Genomic DNA, 18,368 nt, shown 5'->3' on the forward strand with positions numbered 1-18,368 from the left:
TAATAGAGGCCGAGTTGAGTTGTGGGGGCACTGAGGGTCTCCCTCCATCACGCTTCCCCTTGATGGAGGAGCAGGACATGCACAGGGGGGGGGGGGGGGGGGGGGGGGGGGGGGCTGAGTGGTACCTCACTGTGTCTTCCCGGACGGTTGTGTTTCACACGGAGGCTACCCTGGGTGTGTGTGTGTACACATGTGTCCATGTTGTTTTCAACAGATCTGTTGTGTGGGTGTGTGCGTGCCTGAACACTGCCGGTAAGTGTGTGTAGGATAGAAGGTCATATGTATGAGTGATGTGTTAGCACACATATTCACAAAAATAGCTGTCGGAAAGAAGAAAAAAACCTCATTTTCTGCAACGGACCAACTTGGAGAGACATTTGGAAACGTTGTAGTCAGATCAGTTGTTTTTTTCTCTTCCCCCCCTCTCTCACTTCTCCCTCCACCCTCTCACTTCTCCCTCTCCCCCCCTCTCACTTCTCCCTCTCCCCCCTCTCTCACTTCTCCCTCCACCCTCTCACTTCTCCCCCAACTCTCACTTTTCCCTTTTCCTTCCCCCCTCTCACTTCTCCCTCTCCCCCTTCTCTCTCTTCCCCCCTCACACTTCTCCCTCCTCACTTCTCCCCCCTATCACTTCTCCCTCTCTTCTCCCCCCTATCACTTCTCCCTCTCTTCTCCCCCCTATCACTTCTCCCTCTCTTCTCCCCACTATCACTTCTCCCTCTCTTCTCCCCACTATCACTTCTCCCTCTTTCCACCCCTCTCACACTTCTCCCTCTTTCCCCCACTCACACTTCTCCCTCTTTCCCCCACTCACACTTCTCCCTCTTTCTCCGCCTCTCACACTTCTCCCTCTTTCCCCCACTCTCAAACTTCTCCCTCTTTCCCCCACTCTCACACTTCTCCCTCTTTCCCCCACTCTCACACTTCTCCCTCTTTCCCCCACTCTCACACTTCTCCTTCTTTCCCCCACTCTCACACTTCTCCCTCTTTCCCCCCTCTCACACTTCTCCCCCTTTCCCCTCACACTTCTCCCCCTTTCCCCACACACTTCTCCCCCTTTCCCCAATCACACTTCTCCCCCTTTCCCCAATCACACTTCTCCCCCTTCCCCCAATCACACTTCTCCCCCTTTCCCCCACTCACACTTCTCCCCCTTTCCCCCACTCACACTTCTCCCTCTTTCCCCCACTCTCACACTTCTCCCTCTTTCCCCCACTCTCACACTTCTCCCTCTTTCCCCCACTCTCACACTTCTCCCTCTTTCCCCCACTCTCACACTTCTCCCTCTTTCCCCCACTCTCACACTTCTCCTTCTTTCCCCCACTCACACTTCTCCCTCTTTCCCCCACTCACACTTCTCCCTCTTTCCCCCACTCACACTTCTCCCTCTTTCCCCCACTCACACTTCTCCCTCTTTCCGCCTCTCACACTTCTCCCTCTTTCTCCGCCTCTCACACTTCTCCCTCTTTCCCCACTCTCACACTTCTCCCTCTTTCCCCCAATCTCACACTTCTCCCTCTTTCCCCCACTCTCACACTTCTCCCTCTTTCCCCCACTCTCACACTTCTCCTTCTTTCCCCCACTCTCACACTTCTCCCCTCTCACACTTCTCCCTCTTTCCCCACTCTCACACTTCTCCCCCTTTCCCCTCTCACACTTCTCCCCCTTTCCCCCACTCACACTTCTCCCCCTTTCCCCCACTCACACTTCTCCCCCTTTCCCCCACTCACACTTCTCCCTCTTTCCCCCACTCACACTTCTCCCTCTTTCCCCCACTCACACTTCTCCCTCTTTCCCCCACTCTCACACTTCTCCCTCTTTCCCCCACTCTCAGACTTCTCCTTCTTTCCCCCACTCTCACACTTCTCCCCTCTCACACTTCTCCCTCTTTCCCCCCTCTCACACTTCTCCCCCTTTCCCCACTCACACTTCTCCCCCTTTCCCCCACTCATACTTCTCCCCCTTTCCCCCACTCACACTTCTCCCTCTTTCCCCCACTCTCACACTTCTCCCTCTTTCCCCCACTCTCACACTTCTCCTTCTTTCCCCCACTCTCACACTTCTCCCTCTTTCCCCACTCACACTTCTCCCCCTTTTCCCCACTCACACTTCTCCCCCTTTCCCCCACTCACACTTCTCCCCCTTTCCCCCACTTCTCCCTCTTTCCCCCACTCACACTTCTCCCCCTTTCCCCATTCACACTTCTCCCTCTTTCCCCCACTCTCACACTTCTCCTTCTTTCCCCCACTCTCACACTTCTCCCCTCTCACACTTCTCCCTCTTTCCCCACTCTCACACTTCTCCCCCTTTCCCCTCTCACACTTCTCCCCCTTTCCCCCACTCACACTTCTCCCCCTTTCCCCCACTCACACTTCTCCCCCTTTTCCCCCACTCACACTTCTCCCTCTTTCCCCCACTCACACTTCTCCCTCTTTCCCCCACTCACACTTCTCCCTCTTTCCCCCACTCTCACACTTCTCCCTCTTTCCCCCACTCTCAGACTTCTCCTTCTTTCCCCCACTCTCACACTTCTCCCCTCTCACACTTCTCCCTCTTTCCCCCCTCTCACACTTCTCCCCCTTTCCCCACTCACACTTCTCCCCCTTTTCCCCCACTCATACTTCTCCCCCTTTCCCCCACTCACACTTCTCCCTCTTTCCCCCACTCTCACACTTCTCCCTCTTTCCCCCACTCTCACACTTCTCCTTCTTTCCCCCACTCTCACACTTCTCCCTCTTTCCCCACTCACACTTCTCCCCCTTTTCCCCACTCACACTTCTCCCCCTTTCCCCCACTCACACTTCTCCCCCTTTCCCCCACTTCTCCCTCTTTCCCCCACTCACACTTCTCCCCCTTTCCCCATTCACACTTCTCCCTCTTTCCCCCACTCACACTTCTCCCTCTTTCCCCCACTCACACTTCTCCCTCTTTCCCCCACTCACACTTCTCCCTCTTTCCCCCACTCACACTTCTCCCTCTTTCCCCCACTCTCACACTTCTCCCTCTTTCCCCCACTCTCACACTTCTCCTTCTTTCCCCCACTCTCACACTTCTCCCTCTTTCCCCCACTCTCACACTTCTCCCCTCTCACACTTCTCCCCCTTTCCCCCCACTCACACTTCTCCCCCTTTCCCCCCCACTCACACTTCTCCCCCTTTCCCCCCACTCACACTTCTCCCCCATTCCCCCACTCACACTTCTCCCTCTTCCCCCCACTCACACTTCTCCCTCTTTCCCCCACTCACACTTCTCCCTCTTTCCCCCACTCACACTTCTCCCTCTTTCCCCCACTCACACTTCTCCCTCTTTCCCCCACTCACACTTCTCCCTCTTTCCCCCCTCTCACACTTCTCCCTCTTTCCCCCCTCTCACACTTCTCCCTCTTTCCCCCCTCTCACACTTCTCCCTCTTCCCCTCTCACACTTCTCCCTCTTTCACCCTCTCACACTTCTCCCTCTTTCACCCCCTCACACTTCTCCCTCTTTCACCCCCCCACACTTCTCCTACTCTCCCCCCCGCACACTTCTCCCTCTCCCCCCCCCTCTCACTTCCCCCACTCACACTTCTCCTTCTTTCCCCCACTCTCACACTTCTCCCCTCTCACACTTCTCCCTCTTTCCCCACTCTCACACTTCTCCCTCTTTCCCCACTCTCACACTTCTCCCTCTTTCCCCACTCTCACACTTCTCCCTCTTTCCCCACTCTCACACTTCTCCCTCTTTCCCCACTCTCACACTTCTCCCCCTTTCCCCACTCACATTTCTCCCCCTTTCCCCCACTCACACTTCTCCCCCTTTCCCCACTCACATTTCTCCCCCTTTCCCCCACTCACACTTCTCCCTCTTTCCCCCACTCACACTTCTCCCTCTTTCCCCCACTCTCACACTTCTCCCTCTTTCCCCCACTCTCACACTTCTCCTTCTTTCCCCCACTCTCACACTTCTCCCCTCTCACACTTCTCCCTCTTTCCCCCCTCTCACACTTATCCCCCACTCACACTTCTCCCTCTATCCCCCACTCACACTTCTCCCTCTATCCCCCACTCACACTTCTCCCTCTATCCCCCACTCACACTTCTCCCTCTTTCCCCCACTCACACTTCTCCCCCTTTCCCCCACTCACACTTCTCCCTCTTTCCCCCACTCACACTTCTCCCTCTTTCCCCCCCTATCACACTTCTCCCTCTCTTCCCCCCCTATCACACTTCTCCCTCTCTTCCCCCCCTATCACACTTCTCCCTCTCCCCCCCCTATCACACTTCTCCCTCTCCCCCCTATCACACTTCTCCCTCTCCCCCCTATCACACTTCTTCCTCTCCCCCCTATCACACTTCTTCCTCTTTTCCCCCCTATCACACTTCTTCCTCTTTTCCCCCCTATCACACTTCTTCCTCTTTCCCCCCCTCTCACTCCCCCCTCCTCTCATTTAAATTTTCTGGCGTTGTCAGTTAGGTGCAGTGCCTCCAAGGGATTCGTCTTTTTGAAGTGTGTGGTTAATTTCCTCTCTTTCTGGGAGCACTCAGCTGCGGTGTGTCTGTGTGTGTGTGTAAAAGAGAGAGTGTGTAAGTGTGTGTGTGTGTGTTTGTTGAACCGTGCCCCTGCGCTCATTAGCACAACACCAGAGCTTCTTTACACTCCCTCTACCACTTCCTCTCCTCTCGCATGCTCCCTCTACCACTTCCTCTCATGCTCCCTCTACCACTTCCTCTCCTCTCGCATGCTCCCTCTACCACTTCCTCTCCTCTCGCATGATCCCTCTACCACTTCCTCTCATGCTCCCTCTACCACTTCCTCTCCTCTCGCATGCTCCCTCTACCACTTCCTCTCCTCTCGCATGATCCCTCTACCACTTCCTCTCATGCTCCCTCTACCACTTCCTCTCCTCTCGCATGATCCCTCTACCACTTCCTCGCATGCTCCCTCTACCACTTCCTCTCCTCCTCTCGCATGCTCCCTCTACCACTTCCTCTCCTCCTCTCGCATGCTCCCTCTACCACTTCCTCTCCTCCTCTCGTATGCTCCCTCTACCACTTCCTCTCCTCCTCTCGTATGCTCCCTCTACCACTTCCTCTCCTCCTCTCGCATGCTCCCTCTACCACTTCCTCTCCTCCTCTCGCATGCTCCCTCTACCACTTCCTCTCCTCCTCTCGCATGATCCCTCTACCACTTCCTCTCCTTCTCTCGCATTCTCCCTCTACCACTTCCTCTCCTCCTCTCGCATGCTCCCTCTACCTCCTCCTCTCGCATGCTCCCTCTACCACTTCCTCTCCTCCTCTCGCATGCTCGCTCTCTACCACTTCCTCTCGCATGCTCCCTCTCTACCACTTCCTCTCGCATGCTCCCTCTCTACCACTTCCTCTCGCATGCTCCCTCTCTACCACTTCCTCTCGCATTCTCCCTCTACCACTTCCTCTCCTTCTCTCGCATGATCCCTCTACCACTTCCTCTCGCATGCTCCCTCTCTACCACTTCCTCTCGCATGCTCCCTCTCTACCACTTCCTCTCGCATGCTCCCTCTCTACCACTTCCTCTCGCATGCTCCCTCTCTACCACGCTCCCTCTACCACTTCCTCTCGCATGCTCCCTCTCTACCACTTCCCTCTACCACTTCCTCTCGCATGCTCCCTCTACCACTTCCTCTCGCATGCTCCCTCTCTACCACTTCCCTCTCGCATGCTCCCTCTCTACCACTTCCTCTCGCATGCTCCCTCTCTACCACTTCCTCTCGCATGCTCCCTCTCTACCACTTCCTCTCGCATGCTCCCTCTCTACCACTTCCTCTCGCATGCTCCCTCTCTACCACTTCCTCTCGCATGCTCCCTCTCTACCACTTCCTCTCGCATGCTCCCTCTCTACCACTTCCTCTCTCCTGCTCCCTCTACCACTTCCTCTCCTGCTCCCTCTACCACTTCCTCTCCTGCTCCCTCTACCACTTCCTCTCCTGCTCCCTCTACCACTTCCTCTCCTTCTCTCATGCTCCCTCTACCATTTCCTCTCCTTCTCTCTCATGCTCCCTCTACAACTTCCTCTCCTTCTCTCTCATGCTCCCTCTACAACTTCCTCTCCTTCTCTCTCATGCTCCCTCTACAACTTCCTCTCATTCTCTCTCCTGCTCCCTCTACCACTTCCTCTCCTTCACTCTCCTGCTCCCTCTACCACTTCCTCTCCTTCACTCTCCTGCTCCCTCTACCACTTCCTCTCCTTCACTCTCCTGCTCCCTCTACCACTTCCTCTCCTTCACTCTCCTGCTCCCTCTACCACTTCCTCTCCTTCACTCTCCTGCTCCCTCTACCACATCCTCTCCTTCTCGCTCTAGAAGACAAAGAGCTCAGCCCAGAGTCCCCTCCACACACGTCTACAGGAAGGTAAGCCAGTAGAAAGGAACCTTTAAGGCTAGACTTGAATGTAGGATATCCCTAGACAGAAAAATCTGCATTCCAAATATGCACCCTATAACGCAACAGTTTTGACCAGGGCCCATAGGGAACAGGGTGCCATTTGGGACTCTCACTGACTCCATTACAGCCCCCAGTCATGTGAGTAGTTGTGGTGTAGTGGTAGTCAACCTGCAGTGTCCATGTCCTCCCTCTGGCCCCAGTACTGGGCCCATAGTAACCACACTCACAGGCATGACAATAGTCTTTACACACTACTCCACTTGGCCAAGTAAAGGGCCCAGGGCAAAGAGTCTGAGGGTTTCCCCTGTGTGTCTGTTAGAAGGAATGGGAAACGAGCCACCCTGTTACAGAATAACTAGCCAGGACTCTCTAGAGTCTTAAGGAGAAACTAGAGAAAGAAGTGTGTGTGTCTTGGAAAAGGGGAGGGGTGGGGTTTGGGTGGGAATTTATGTGCATATTAACATTTGAAAGAGGAATTGGCTATGTTAGTTCAGGTGTGTGTTGGAGTGGGATCTGTCTGTGTGTGGAAAAGGAAGCGTGTGTGTGTGTGCGGTTGTGAGAGTCCTTGTGCGTGTGTGTCCTTTTACCTATGTCTGTGTGGCACGCTTGTCCGTGTGTGTGTGTGTGTGTGTGTGTGTGTGTGTGTGTGTTAGCCTGGGGAGTTTTGCGAGTCTCTCCAGCCGGTACTCAATTTGCAGTGTTCATCATTCCTGAGCCTCCAAAGCCCGCTGATGTGTAGTAGGACCTCCCAACTGCACTTCTCAGCGCTATCAGGGGCCTGTGTTGGCTGCCCGGCGCTAAGCAGCCATATCTATTCACACATGGAAATGAGGGGCCGACACACAGCCGGGGGAGGGGACAGATAGAACACACTGCTTTCAGTGGCTTGCGGCCCAAATGGCACCCTACACCCTATGTGGAGCACTACTTTTCACCAGGGCACCCGTGAAGTTGCACACACTAGGAAGGGAGTAGGGCGCCATTTGGGACGCAGAAGACCGGGGCCTCTGCCTGCACCCTGCTCGCTTAGATGGAGAAAGATGGGGCTGTCAGTATCATAATGACTGGGCGACCTCTCTCATATCCCTCTCTTTGCCTCCACATCGCGCTCGCTCTCTCGCTCTCTCAATTCAATTTAAGGGCTTTATTGGCATGGGAAACATGTTAACATTGCCAAAGCAATTGAAGTAGATAATAAACAAAAGTGAAATAAACAAAAATTAACAGTAAACATCACACTCACAGAAGTTCCAAAAGACATAATATGACATTGTCTTTTATTCTATGTACAGTGTTGTAACAATGTGCAAATAGTTAAAGTACAAAAGGGAAAATAAATAAACAAATATGGATTTTCTTGTGGCAACAGGTCACACATCTTGCTGCTGTGACACACTGTGTTATTTCACCCAGTAGATATGAGAGTTCATCAAAATTGGCTTTGTTTTTTGAATTCCCTGTGGATCTGTGTAATCTGAGGGAAATATGTATCTCTAATATGGTCATACATTCAGCAGGAAGTGCAGCTCAGTTCCCACCTCATTTTGTGGGCAGTGTGCACATAGCCGGTCATCTCTTGAGAGCCAGGTCTGCCTACGGTGGCCTTTCTCAATAGCAAGGCTATGCTCACTGAGTCTGTACATAGTCAGAAGCTTTCTGGGTCAGTCACAGTGGTCAGGTACTCTCTCCTTCTTCTTCTCTATGAATCTCTCTCTCCCTCCCTCCCCTGCCAGCTCACAATAACCATCAGTTAGCCTGTCACGAAGGGAGAGGAGACGGGCTCTCTTTCCCCACGTCACGGCTAGACTCCCAACACAGAACACGGGGCTATTCCCATGTTCCACCCGCACAGCAGACGGACAGCCAACCAACGCCGAGTATAGCTAGAGCGCATAACACTGCCTGCGTCCCAAATGGCACCCTTATACCCTAGGTAGTGCACTACTTTTGCCCAGAGCCCTATGGGCCCTGGTCAAAAGTAGTATACTATGCGGGGAATAGGGTGCCAATGGGGACGCAGACCGTGTCTGGATGATCTCAGCTTCCACAGTGATGGCATATTGCTTTGTGTCTACCATCTCGTCCTTAGAGTGAATCCGCTAGACAGAGTCACTGGGCTTTAAGGGCTGAACGCAGCCTTGCTGAAGAGCAGCAGTCCATGTAGGCACTAACTCAGGGAGGGCCCTGCCCATCTGCCTCTGCAAAGCTGGGACGGGCTCGGTTCAAATACTTTACACGTGCATCCTTCCCTCCCTCCCTCCTTGAAGTCACATGGGAATGGAATGGAAACCTGAAGTATTCCCTAAATCATGACCAAGGGCTCCATCCCATTCCCATATTACCTCAAGGAGGGAAGGATGCATGTTAAAAATATTGAACAAGGAGATAAGGGTGCATTTTGAAAGTATTAGAACAGGGCCACATACTGCTGTCCTGAATTCACCCTGTGAGGTTATAACAGGAAGGAAGTCACAGCAGTGTAATACTGTATGTATGTCTGTTTCTGTCAAACACAGCCCTACACTGCAGCTGGTGGCTTGTGTTTGGGCTCTCTGATCGTGTGTGTGCGGGTGTGTGTGTGTGTGTGTGTGTGTGTGTGTGTGTGTGTGCCACTCACCTCCAGCTAGGTCCTCCTCCAGCAGCTGGATCTGCAGGTGGAAAATCTTCTCCTGGAGGTCACACAGGGAACTCTTCATCTTCTCCCGCCGTGTCACCATGTAGCACAGGTTCCTCACCTGTCACACCCAGAGACAGAGAGACACACGTCACACCCAGAGACAGAGAGACACACGTCACACCCAGAGACAGAGAGACACACGTCACACCCAGAGACAGAGAGACACACGTCACACCCAGAGACAGAGAGACACACGTCACACCCAGAGACAGAGAGACACACGTCACACCCAGAGACAGAGAGACACAGGTCACACCCAGAGACAGAGAGACACAGGTCACACCCAGAGACAGAGAGATACAGGTCACACCCAGAGACAGAGAGACACAGGTCACACCCAGAGAAAGAGAGACACGTCACACCCAGAGACAGAGAGACACAGGTCACACCCAGAGACAGAGAGACACACGTCACACCCAGAGACAGAGAGACACACGTCACACCCAGAGACAGAGAGACACAGGTCACACCCAGAGACAGAGAGACACACGTCACACCCAGAGACAGAGAGACACACGTCACACCCAGAGACAGAGAGACACAGGTCACACCCAGAGACAGAGACACACGTCACACCCAGAGACAGAGAGACACAGGTCACACCCAGAGACAGAGAGACACACGTCACACCCAGAGACAGAGAGACACACGTCACACCCAGAGACAGAGAGACACACGTCACACCCAGAGACAGAGAGACACAGGTCACACCCAGAGACAGAGAGACACAGGTCACACCCAGAGACAGAGAGACACAGGTCACACCCAGAGACAGAGAGACACAGGTCACACCCAGAGACAGAGAGACACAGGTCACACCCAGAGACAGAGAGACACAGGTCACACCCAGAGACAGAGAGACACACGTCACACCCAGAGACAGAGAGACACACGTCACACCCAGAGACAGAGAGACACAGGTCACACCCAGAGACAGAGAGACACAGGTCACACCCAGAGACAGAGAGACACAGGTCACACCCAGAGACAGAGAGATACACGTCACACCCAGAGACAGAGAGATACACGTCACACCCAGAGACAGAGAGACACACGTCACACGACCCACCCAGAGACAGAGAGACACACGTCACACCCAGAGACAGAGAGACACAGGTCACACCCAGAGACAGAGAGACACACATCACACCCAGAGACAGAGACACACGTCACACCCAGAGACAGAGAGACACACGTCACACCCAGAGACAGAGAGACACAGGTCACACCCAGAGACAGAGGTCACACCCAGAGACAGAGAGACACAGGTCACACCCAGAGACAGAGAGACACAGGTCACACCCAGAGACAGAGAGACACAGGTCACACCCAGAGACAGAGAGACACACGTCACACCCAGAGACAGAGAGACACAGGTCACACCCAGAGACAGAGAGACACAGGTCACACCCAGAGACAGAGAGACACAGGTCACACCCAGAGACAGAGAGACACAGGTCACACCCAGAGACAGAGAGACACAGGTCACACCCAGAGACAGAGAGACACACGTCACACCCAGAGACAGAGAGACACACGTCACACCCAGAGACAGAGAGACACAGGTCACACCCAGAGACAGAGAGACACAGGTCACACCCAGAGACAGAGAGACACAGGTCACACCCAGAGACAGAGAGATACACGTCACACCCAGAGACAGAGAGACACACGTCACACGACCCACCCAGAGACAGAGAGACACACGTCACACCCAGAGACAGAGAGACACACGTCACACCCAGAGACAGAGAGACACAGGTCACACCCAGAGACAGAGAGACACAGGTCACACCCAGAGACAGAGAGACACAGGTCACACCCAGAGACAGAGAGACACAGGTCACACCCAGAGACAGAGAGACACACGTCACACCCAGAGACAGAGAGACACACGTCACACCCAGAGACAGAGACACAGGTCACACCCAGAGACAGAGAGACACAGGTCACACCCAGAGACAGAGAGACACAGGTCACACCCAGAGACAGAGAGATACACGTCACACCCAGAGACAGAGAGATACACGTCACACCCAGAGACAGAGAGATACACGTCACACCCAGAGACAGAGAGACACACGTCACACGACCCACCCAGAGACAGAGAGACACACGTCACACCCAGAGACAGAGACACAGGTCACACCCAGAGACAGAGACACACATCACACCCAGAGACAGAGACACACGTCACACCCAGAGACAGAGAGACACACGTCACACCCAGAGACAGAGAGACACGTCACATGACCCACCCAGAGACAGAGAGACACACGTCACACCCAGAGACAGAGAGACACACGTCACACCCAGAGACAGAGAGACACACGTCACACCCAGAGACAGAGAGACACACGTCACACCCAGAGACAGAGAGACACACGTCACACCCAGAGACAGAGAGACACACACGTCACACCCAGAGACAGAGAGACACACGTCACACGACCCACCCAGAGACAGAGAGACACACGTCACACCCAGAGACAGAGACACAGGTCACACCCAGAGACAGAGACACACATCACACCCAGAGACAGAGACACACGTCACACCCAGAGACAGAGAGACACACGTCACACCCAGAGACAGAGAGACACGTCACACGACCCACCCAGAGACAGAGAGACACACGTCACACCCAGAGACAGAGAGACACACGTCACACCCAGAGAGACACACGTCACACCCAGAGACAGAGAGACACACGTCACACCCAGAGACAGAGAGACACACGTCACACCCAGAGACAGAGAGACACACGTCACACCCAGAGACAGAGAGACACACACGTCACACCCAGAGACAGAGAGACACACACGTCACACCCAGAGACAGAGAGACACACACGTCACACCCAGAGACAGAGAGACACACGTCACACCCAGAGACAGAGAGACACAGGTCACACCCAGAGACAGAGAGACACACGTCACACCCAGAGACAGAGAGACACACGTCACACCCAGAGACAGAGAGACACAGGTCACACCCAGAGACAGAGAGACACACGTCACACCCAGAGACAGAGAGACACACGTCACACCCAGAGACAGAGAGACACAGGTCACACCCAGAGACAGAGAGACACACGTCACACCCAGAGAGACACACGCCACGCCCCACTAAAACCACCCAGCTTCCCTCTCTCTCCGTCACTATTCAGTCTCAACCTCCCAGACGCGGGGTAGAAGGGTAGGGGTGTAACTAGACTGCAGCCAGGGGTAGAAACTCCAGCTAGACTAATTCTCTTAGCAGCATCATCACCCCCCACCCCCCCCAATCATGTGTGTTTATGGGGCTCTGGTTTGGCAGTGGGACAATGTGGCTGTCGAAGGAGTAGCGGTGTGTGTGTGTTGTGGAGAGCTGGAGCGACTAGCCTCCCCCTTGGGAAGCTGCTGGGTTAGGCCATAGCCAACCCACTCTGGAGTAGTCCCCAGTAAAACAGAGAGAGGCTGGCTCACAGCCAGGAACAGGATACACACACACACACATCTGAGGGCTCCCAGTGTGTCCTGTGTCAAAGCACATCTGTGTGAGAGTGTGTTTTTCCCCCTTCTCCAGCACATTTAAGTGTGCATCTTTATCAATGAGAGTGTGTGACTAAGGATTAGTCACAGTGATGATGGGAAGAGGGGCAAGAGAGGAGGGGATACGGCTGACAAGAAAACAGATATGTGAGAGAGAAAAAAAAGACAGACAAGACGGACGCCGACAGACAGACGGACGCCGACAGACAGACGGACGCCGACAGACAGACGGACGCCGACAGACACAGACGGACAGAGTGTAATGACAGAGGATGAAAAGTACTGCGCAGTCAGAAAGAAAACACTGTCTTTGTCTGCCAGCCAGGCTGTGCTGTGCGACGCGTCCGCTCTGTCACTCAGATGGTACAGCACAACGGAGCTGAGCCACCCAGACACGCCACAAAGGACAGATCTGTTCTCGCCGTCCCGCCCGCCTGTCTCGCACACTGACGCAGACAGCACACGCGCATAGACAACGCAAGAACGCGCACACAACAGCGCACAACAAAAAAAGGCACACATCTGATCTGGCATCACCAAGGACTCAACTGGCATCTCTCAATGACACGGTATATCACACCAGCCAACAGGAGAGTGCAAACAGTGTCTGAGAAGAACAATAGAATACCAGCACTACTACAGCATCCATTTCTGTTGAGAAACCACCCCCCCCCCCACACACACACACACACACACATTACTGTTCTCCTCTCCCCGCTACGTTTAGCTCCAGCAGGAACAAAACATTAATAGTGTCCCAATGTATTCCGCTGATGGGGATATTACATTAACAAACGGTTAACAGAGGAGACACGGCCAGCACACTGCCGCTGTGTGGGAGGAGATAACCAAAGGCCTAATGTTTGGTATCGCTTGCTGCTAGTTTCCTTATTAAGTTGTCTGGTGGCCAGCTATCCTAAGTATTCTATTACTTCTAAGTAGGATAAAAATAGATTTTCATGTGGGACACAATGTTCAGTAACTGTGTTAGATTACGAGTGGTGGTGGGAGGGCTGTTTTTAACAACAAGTTGAGGGGGGATGAGGAACGGAAGGCCTTCAAATGGGGGGGGGGGGGGGGGGGGGGGGGGGCAGGCACTTCCCTCCCGCTCTAATATGTGCCTGCGTCCCAAATGGAACCTTATTCCCTTTATAATGCACTTTGACCTGGGACCAGAGTGCACAATATAGGGAACAGGGGGCCATTTGGGACACACCCTATTAACCTCTCGCATCTTTTGCAATTTCTCCAATCCATACTATCCCCTCTCTCTACCTCCCTCCCTCATGTTGTCCTTCGGCCCCGGGACAGGAGTACAGATAACTGCTAAGGGGCCACTCTTCCATAGCACAGGCAGAGCAAACAGCTTTTCACCTACTTTCTATTCTCCTCTTTCTCCCTCTCTACATCCTTATCTGTTCCCTCCTCTATCCCTTCATCCATCCCCCTCGCTCCCTCTCTCCCTCCGTACACAGAGGCCTTGGTGGTGCATTTACTGTGCCGAGCAGGGCCAACTGCTCCCATACCACATAGTAAACAGATGTCTCTCACTTTCTTCCCTCTCGCTCTGATCACTTCCCCAATCGCACACACACACCATCTCTCCTCACGCCATCTCTCCCTCCTCCCTGACTCTGTAGCACAGAGAAACAGCGAGGATAGAGTGAGTATTGGTGGTGTAATAAGTGGACTGAACAGGGGCCGCTCCGCTCCTCTCCTGCCAGACACCTGTTGATTTAATTAGGGCACGATGACAGCAGATGCGTCGGGTGAGCGCTCGCGGTCCAGGTCTCGGGGACCGCGGCGTGAAACGGGTCTGCGTGCTCACATGCACGGCACCGACGCCACTCCCCTGACAACCAGGCATGGGACGTGGCGTGGAAATGCGGCTGCCCCGGGCTGAAGGTGCACCGTGTGCATCAGAGACGATCCCACCACTGATCCTAGAAGGGCTGGCCAGAGCCCCAGAGAGGGAGAGGCGAGAACACCTCGGCTGCATCCCAAATTGCACCTTATTCCCTGTATAGTGTATTGTCAAAAGTAGTGCACTATGTCAGGAATAGGTGCTGGGAAGTTCCAGGGATTTCACAATACGATTTTACCATGATAATTAAGTGCAGATACGATCTGGATTGCGATTCTATACTGCGATTTTATTGGTATTTGATGTCCTGATATATTGCTCACTACATGTCTGCTGCAGAGGCAAAAGACAGTATGAGAAAATGTGTTTTGATCAGTGACCTGCCGATATGTTTAACAACAGAGAAAACCCCCTAAATGATATATTTCCAACTTGAAATTGGATGACTTTTGCTAGAGTGATCCTAACATTAGAAAAAGTGAAACATTTGTTCATATTTCCATGTAAGCTGTACACCACCAGGGTACAAAGATTGTCGGAGGGTCATTTTTGACCCGGCAGTTATAAAAATCATTTACATACCATAAAAACCACACACACAAAATGAGAAATTAAGATTGTGTGCTACGGTTTGAACTCTTGTGCACGTGCAGCATCTCCCCTCCTCGACCCCACACGACTCAAGTTCACAGACAAAAAAACTTAAATTCAGACAAAACAACCATTTATTGAATGCATTGTTTACTAAATGGGGAACACAGTCAGAGACTATAAAGGTGCTGCAGATGACAGTCCCCCCAGTTCTCTCTTTTGCTGAAGCCATGACTGCACGTTTCAGTGCCCAACAGGTCGTAGATCTGATTCTTTTCAGATGTCCAGGAGGAACAAGAGAACAATGATTTAGAAGAGGAGGAGGTATCTGAAGAAAGAAGATGGGGAGGAATTACAACCCAGAGCGCGATGCATCATCTTCAGATGAAGAAATCCCCCAAGCTGAAAGAGACATTTTTGTCAGCAAAATAACATGGTCCTTGACACCTCCTGATAACCAGGGCAGGATGGCAGCACAAAATGTCATAAGGATGACCCCAGGGCCCACAAGACACGCAGTTGCCCATGCCCAGGAAATCGCCTCCACATTCTACATGTTCATCACACCAGCCATCAAAAAAATAATCCTGGAATTGACAAATTTGATGCAGAGAGTGGAAGGGCAATTTTCCGTGCCACAATTTTCCGTGCCACTCACGATTTGATAACCGTGAGTCAAGACCTGCGAGACACGCGAGAGAGACAAACCTATAGCGTCTGCCATACCTCTACAACCCTGGGCCTGAAGTAACAGTGGATGAGCAACTGGTTCCATTCAGGAGGTACATTTTTATTTTCATATCTGTAATGTAAGTGATTTTCACTGTTCATTTTTATTATGTATTGCTGTAATATCATTGATTTATGTGATTGTTTTCTGTGACACGGATACTAATTACTGATAGTAATCTTTTTTTTGTCAAAACGTCGCTGTCCTTTCCGGCAGTATATGCCCAGCAAGCCAGCAAAGTATGGCATCAAGATATGGGTGGCCTGTGACGCACGATCCAGCTACGCTTGGAAGATGCAAGTCTACACAGGGAAGCCGACCAGTGGAGGCCCAGAGAAGAACCAGGGGATGCGGGTTGTGCTTGATGTGACAGATGGACTGAGGGGGCACAATGTCACGTGTGACAATTTCTTAATCTCTTATGAACTCAGCCAGCAGCTCCTGAAGAGGAAGATCACCATGGTTGGCACAGTTAGAACGAACAAGCCTGAGCTCCTCCCTGCACTCCTCGCAACAAGGGGGAGAGAGGCTTTCTCATCAAAGTTTGCCTTCACCCCCACTCTACCTCCCAAAGAGGAACAAGAATGTCGTCTTCCTGAGCACACTGCACGAAATGGCTGAGAAAAGTGATCGTGAGGACAGGAAGCCAGCCATCATCCTGTACTACAACAAAGGAGGTGTGGACGACCTGGACAAGGTGACTGGAACTTACAGCTGCAGGAGGATGACTGTCCAAATGGCCCCTGGTCATCTTCCATAACATCATTGATGTGTCCTCATAGAATGCTTTTGTGTTATGGAACAAGATCAACCCAACCTGGACGCCTGATGCAAGAGGAGGGTGTTCCTGGAGCAGCTGGGAAAAGCACTTGTAACCCCACACATTCAAAGAAGGGAGCGCCTCGTCCACACAGCAGCCTCTGCAGCGCTTGTGAAAGCTGTTCAGGGGGCTTGTCCTGATCCACCTGAGGCTGCAGCTGGGGCAGGTAAGAGGAGGAGATGCCAATTCTGCCCCCAAAAGGACTGTAAAACAAATACTATGTGCTGCACATGTGAGAAATTCATCTGCAAAGTCCATGCATGGGAGAAGACTAGTATTTTGTAGTTGAATCCCTCATTGTACAGTATAAGAATATATCGCTATGTTTCCAAGAAAGTTCAAGACTGTTATTGTTTTCCTTCAATAAAATGCATTCATAACTACTTTCTGCACATTTCTGCTACTTTCTTAGGCTATAAAAGTGCTATATCATGCTAAAATGTATGTTTACACCTATGCAGTACCTTTAGCAATAATAATAATAATAAATACACTACTTACTCTACTTGAGTAAAGAAAACAATTATGACAGGTATGTTGTAATAAAAACGAGTGGTGTCCACTAATTAAATGCAGTCTTTCTACACTGTGAAGAGGGAAAACCCAGATATTCAAGGTGTGTGAGGTTTCTTCATGCAAAATAGATTTGGGGTTTAAAATTCAATTAAGCTGCTTCATTTTAGGGGTTTAGTGAAGGTGGGTCATTTTTTACCCTTATGACAAGGGGAGTATACAGAATGTGAAGACTACACAAGGGTTAAATAGATGGAGAACATGCTATTGGATGAAAAATACCAGAGTTTTGCTGCAGATACAGCCGATTAGTGCTAGCTAACGCTACCTAGGAAGAAATGCTGACATTTTTTTTAACAAATCGACGCTTGGAATCAAAGTACAGATATAATATTGCGATATGGGATGCAGCCCTCACCACTGACTCTCTGTAGGGCTTTACAGTTAATAAAACAGTTGATACACAACTAATGAGTAGAGGGATACACGTGTACATTGGTGACTGTAACAATATCACTGAGCAACACCCTGGAGAGGGAGAGCAACAGCATCTCCCCACTGGCTGACTACATGGATATAGCAGAGACTACTTTAATTATTGTGACATATCCCTCTCAGGAAAGCGTGTCAACAGGGCTAGAGCAGAGTGTCAGTGCATACTAGGTGAATGTGGGGACGTGGAGGACTTCATTATCCGTTGAGGTCCGACGACAAAACACTAGCTGACATTCACATGAAATAGAAGCTCATACACTAGACAATAACACGTTCTGGTTCGGCCCAATCCATTGTGCTACTGAGCCCGAGCGCTAAAGCAGACAGAGGACAGTACAGCGGCGCAACGTGGGTCTCTGGCATAGACAGACAGACGGACAAGCTCTCCCGCTCACTCTCAACCTACTCTGCTGCTAGTTCTCTGAACAGGACAGGAGAAAGATGCAGTGCGAGAGAGAGAAAGACAGACAGACAGACAGAGAGGGAGGGAGAGAGATCCTGTATGGCTCAGTTGGTAGAGCATGGCGCTTTCACCGCCAGGATTGTGGGTTTGATTCCCGGGGCTACCAACACGTAAAATGTATGCGCTTATCACTGTTAAGTCGCTTTGGATAAAAGCATCTGCTACATGGCATAAAATATAAAAGAGGTCTTCAAGGATCCACCAGTACCCGAATACCCAAGAATCTATCTGGGACCAGAGTGGGTCCAGATCCAGAATTCTAAATAATGTCACGGTCTGGGTCAG

General features: G+C 52.0%; 1 protein-coding gene across 2 annotated transcripts in view; it reads right to left on the bottom strand.

Moving 5' to 3' along the window:
* LOC110537725 (protein Jade-1) overlaps positions 1-18,368 on the bottom strand; it is a 141,522-nt gene that overhangs the window by 10,364 nt on the left and 112,790 nt on the right. For both annotated transcript variants that reach the window (XM_036937731.1, XM_036937730.1), the window contains one exon: positions 9,015-9,132. In XM_036937731.1, coding sequence (XP_036793626.1) covers positions 9,015-9,132 — 118 coding nt within the window. The remainder of the gene's footprint in view (positions 1-9,014; positions 9,133-18,368) is intronic.

This window comes from Oncorhynchus mykiss, chromosome 12, assembly GCF_013265735.2.
Source record: "Oncorhynchus mykiss isolate Arlee chromosome 12, USDA_OmykA_1.1, whole genome shotgun sequence".
NCBI classification, from domain to species: domain Eukaryota; kingdom Metazoa; phylum Chordata; class Actinopteri; order Salmoniformes; family Salmonidae; genus Oncorhynchus; species Oncorhynchus mykiss.